Genomic DNA, 5,016 nt, shown 5'->3' on the forward strand with positions numbered 1-5,016 from the left:
TACCCAAAGAATGAAAGAGTGTGTCTAGCATTGGTTCATGAAATTCATAGGTTCAGAAATTATCTACTCTCGAACAGGGTCGTGCTGGTGGCCAAAGTCGATCCCATAAAGTTCTTACTGTCGAAACCTTCTTTGATCGTGAGACCAACAAAATGGCTACTTCAAATGTCAGAATTTGACATAGCGTGTGTCCCTCCAAAAGAAATCAAAGGAAAAGCAGTTGCAGACTTACTTGATGCTTTTCCTGGAGAAGACATTACGATGTTGCATGAAGAAGTGCCCGGTGAGTTTCCAGAAATTTCAATCATTCAGGAAGAAACATGGCTACTATATTTTGATGGATCTTCTGCTCCGAGCAATGATACTGGTGGAGCTGGCATTGTGCTGGTATCTCCATCCGATGAAGTCTTCTCACATTCATTCAAGATGGATTTTCACTGCACCAACAATTCAGCAGAATATGAAGCTTTTCTTCTAGGGTTATCTTTAGCCAAGAAAGCCGGAGCAAAGCACATAGAAATTAGAGGAGACTCAAAGTTGCTGGTCAATCAAATGAATGGCGTATATTCTCTCAAAAAAATAACACTTTCTCCATTCAGAATCGAGGCGCAACGACTGTTAACTCATTTTTCTGATGCAACAATTGTCCATACCGGCCGTACCAACAATAGGCATGCTGATTGTCTAGCAACTCTAGCATCCAAACTGCAATTTGAAGGGTCCGAGAAATCCATAACTGTACAAAGGCGCTCTGTGTCATCTACCTGGCTTACCCAAGTCGAAGATTCTCAATCGAACGATTGGCGGGCGCCCATGATTCATGAATTGAGCATTTCTCTTACGGAGGGGAAAATTAGTCTCAAGGAGTTGAGAAACTTTTTCCTGCTGCACGTAGCGTTATATTATCGCAATCCTGATGGATCCCTGTCACGATGCCTTGGAGATGAAGAAGCCAGTGAACAACTCAAACACATATATGAGGAAATATGTGGGCAAACCCTAGTGGTCACACTCTACAGAAGGCTTCAAAGGCTTGGTTACTATTGGCCCTCTATGGAAGCGCAGTCAAGGATGCTGCAAGGATCCTATCCCAATTGTCAGACATCGCCTCATCATTTGGAGATTCTAACAATCCATCACACTGGGGACGGGAGTGAACCTTACTTAAAGTATCTTCACGACAACGATATTCCATCAGAGAAGAAGGGAGCAATCAAACTCATTCAGAGAGCCAAACGTTTTGTCTATCTGGAAGGGATTTTGTGTCGCAAAATCTTTGATGGGAACCTCCTGAGATGCTTGGCTGAACACGAAATTCCTACAATCTTGAAAGAGATGCACGAAGGTGAACACCAAGGAAAGAATAAATTATTTATCCAAATCCATGAGAAATATTATTGGCCAACCATGGAAGATGATGCAACCACTTATGTTCGGAGATGTCATCAATGCCAAGTTCACGGTAACCTCATTCACATTCCTTGTCTCCCATTAAATTCTGTGAGAAGTCCATGGCCCTTCTACAGCTGGGGACTAGATATTATCGGGAAAATCAATCCAGCATCTTCGAAGCAACATGAATACATCATTACAACAACCGAGTATTTCACCAAGTGGGTTGAAGCTATCCCTCTTCGAAGCACTACTGAAGTCACAATTGCAGCTTTCATCAAAGAATATATTATATGCATATTCGGTGTTCCTAAACACATTATCACAGATAATGGAACTCCCTTCGCCAACAAACATGTTGCAGAATTGCTCGAGGAATATGGAATCAAACATATTTTCTCCACACCATATTATCCCCAAGGAAACGGACAAGCGGAGAGTACCAACAAAATCTTGATCCGGATTCTCAGTCGAACAGTTCATGACAATCCACGAACGTGGCATTAGGAATTACCCATGGATTTATGGGTCTACCGTACCGCACCAAGGAGTTCAATTGGGACTTCACCGTATTCTCTTGTCTATGGCGCTGATGTTATCCTCCCAGCTGAGATCAAGATTCCTTCTACAAGAATCGCGGCAGCCAGTGGATTGCAATGGGATGAAGACGAAGTATCTAATTCGAGGATTGCTGAGTTAGACATGCTTGAATCGAGAAGGACCAAGTTAGAAAAATATGTGGAAACCTACAACAGAGAATTTCCAAGGCATACAACAAAATGGTAAGACCCCGAACATTTCAAGTAGGAGATTTGGTTTTGAAAACAACAAAAAATATCCAACAAGACATGTCCTCCCCAAGTTCTCTCCTAAATGGGAAGGGCCTTACGTAGTTATCAAGGAAGTATCTAGCGGATATTACAAAATCTTAGCTGTTAATGGAGGAGTCGAATGAAACATCATCAATGGCAAGTGGATCAAATCGTATTATGCTTGAACGATCCTCAAAGTATTAAATTTCTAAATGTAATTTCCGTTTTCTCAAAAAGAGTATACAGTATTCCCATCCATTCAAAATTCAAAGTATTTTATGAATCTCACAAGAATCTTTCAATCATCTACTTTATTCAAAACAAAACCTCAAACCTACATAAAAAAAAAATCTCTCTCAAATGCTCACTCAGAGCAAACCATCCAACAAAGTATAATATCTATAGAAAACCCTGTCAAGCTTCTTCCGGAAATTTTTGGTTTTCATTTTCAAGTCCTGGACCGCCTTCTCAACTCTTACTGACTCCAACGCAAGTGTCTTCTCCTCCTCCAATATGGCAGTGGTCGCAGAAATCGCATCAGCAGCAGCAGGCGCCTTATGAATTTTTATCTTCTCGAGCCTATGAAGAAGCCATCCTATGTTGAACTGCAGGGTTTCACAGTTTGAAATCATCTCGTCCCATTTTTGCAGTTCATGATTCTTGACATCCGGAAGATGCATCCGGTTCATCTCTTCAATGATCGGTAACAACCCTGCAACTGTAGTCAGGAGGGTTGGTAGAAAGCCTTTCCATACTTTGGTCGTAGAAATATGCCCGTACCTTCTCCAAATTTTGGTGTACAGGGGCTCGTGACACTTGGGAATGACGAATCCACCAACCACTTCATTATTCAGGCAATTGTTGATCATGAGAGCCTCAAACGGGAGTCCAGCTGTTGGATACTCAAGAGCATGAACACTAACCCCAGTCTTCACAGAATTATTAGATTTTTCGTCAACACGGTTGCTTTTATCATCAACCACAACCACGTATTTCTCGTTCTTCTTTTTTCTAGCATCGACAACAACACGAACATCAACATGCGATGAAACGAAGGAGTATTTAATTTTATTGACCATTGAGCATGGTAAAACTTCAGTCAAGAAGTTATGGAATTACTTACAGATGCTCCGGCATCAGCATGAGACGACCTTTACCGGACAGGAGCTTTAACGGTCCGATTAGGTCTCAAACTATAAGAAGAATGCTGATTCTTCTGATTATCCTATGATAAATTGTTTCCTTTTAATCAATCATCCTGATTGAACAAAGATAAAAGAAAATGTGTAACTCACCGAGATGGATACTGCCACAACATGTTCGGTGTGAGATTCACTTCTGGAAGAAACACTTCTTCCGGACATGGTGATGAGAGGTAGGATGGTGATCAAAAAATCTTCTGATAATACACAAAGGAGGAAGATGGTCGACTATTTAAATAAAACCCTAAGCATTGCAAGTCAAAACGTGGATGCTTATCCCATAACGGTAAAAAAAAGTCTGTTGCAGTTTCTACTGAAACCCTAAATCTTGAATCAGATGTATGACGGATGGGAGAAGCGTAACAATATTGGGGACTGACAGTTCGGGCGTAATCAACATTACAATTATGGATTGATTGTATGGCAGGCCACGTGTAATTGCACTCCGTGGACAATTATCGTCTACGTGGACATTGGTCCATCACTGGAGATATGAAGAAGATTTGGAAAATAGATACAACAAGGGATTATGGTTCAAAAAATAATCTCTAAAGAAACATCTCTACAGCCAAGATGCTCAAATAAAGTATCTATTTCAAAAGAAAATAAATAATCTCAGAAATATTCGCAAGCAAGACTAACCATCAGATTCATCGTCATCATCATCGTCCTCCGTGGAACCCTCATCAGACTCTTTTTCAGAATCACTGTCCGAGCTAGGGAATTCTTCTTCTTCGACGATATCACCATTTATCGCGTCCCAATAGTCTTCTTCATCATACTCATCCTGAAAATCATCCTTAACCAGTCGTTCACTCTCCCTGTGCGGTGGATACGACCTACTTTTGCGTTCTGTCAGATCCCAAACGAATTCTTCCTCGGCATCTGAAGCATCTGAGTTTGAAGCTACACCATCAGGACGAGATCGAAGTTTCTCCTCAGATTTTAGTATTTTTTGCTGATTTATACGTCTCTTCTCCCGATAATCATTTATTATCTCATGCCTCTCTTTTCTCTTCAAGATTTCATCACGAGCCGCTTTCAGCTCATCGAGGGACATCTTGTTTATTATCTCCTTAGCATGATCCGCATTGGCACGTGCCTTGTCCACAGAAATCTTGGAATCTTCTTCAGAAAAGCTAGAGGAATAATCAGAATCATAATTGCTGCTTCTAGAAGCCGCCATTATCTGAAACCAGAAGCACAGAATTACAGATATGCTAATATCTAATTCATGGCAAAAATGGTAATCCTCAACTCTTACCTATTTACGATTTCACGAACTTAGTGATAACAACGTAAAACTCTGAAAACTTGCTTACTCCTTCAAACCTGCAAAGATGCCAGAACTTATCATTCAAGAGTCAAACACCTGACTTTTTACTAAATCATGAGTGATTCATGTAACCTTCAATATGAATATTCGCTGATTTTTACGTGTACATACACTATAAAATCAACAAACTCATGCATACACTACGAGTTAATTAACAAACTCACCAAATATTGTTTGCTTTCAAAAAATTTCCATAAATCAAAGTTTGATTTTCTTTCAAACAAAAACGTGAACAGGTCACATAACTTTAAAAAAAATAAAAAAATTGTGAGCT

At 40.2% G+C, this 5,016-nt stretch overlaps 1 protein-coding gene across 1 annotated transcript; it reads right to left on the reverse strand.

Moving 5' to 3' along the window:
• Positions 1 to 4,043: 4,043 nt before the first annotated feature.
• On the reverse strand, positions 4,044 to 4,592 carry LOC113346382 (transcription initiation factor TFIID subunit 11-like). The gene has a single exon (XM_026589918.1). The coding sequence runs from the start codon at positions 4,590 to 4,592 to the stop codon at positions 4,044 to 4,046; it is 549 nt and encodes a 182-aa protein (XP_026445703.1).
• Between the last annotated feature and the right edge of the window lie 424 nt (positions 4,593 to 5,016).

This window comes from Papaver somniferum, unplaced genomic scaffold, assembly GCF_003573695.1.
Source record: "Papaver somniferum cultivar HN1 unplaced genomic scaffold, ASM357369v1 unplaced-scaffold_99, whole genome shotgun sequence".
Lineage (NCBI taxonomy): Eukaryota > Viridiplantae > Streptophyta > Magnoliopsida > Ranunculales > Papaveraceae > Papaver > Papaver somniferum.

Excerpts from the sequence above, each read along its gene's own strand:
- LOC113346382 (XM_026589918.1), bottom strand. The coding sequence starts at position 4,592 with ATGGCGGCTTCTAGAAGCAGCAATTATGATTCTGATTATTCCTCTAGC.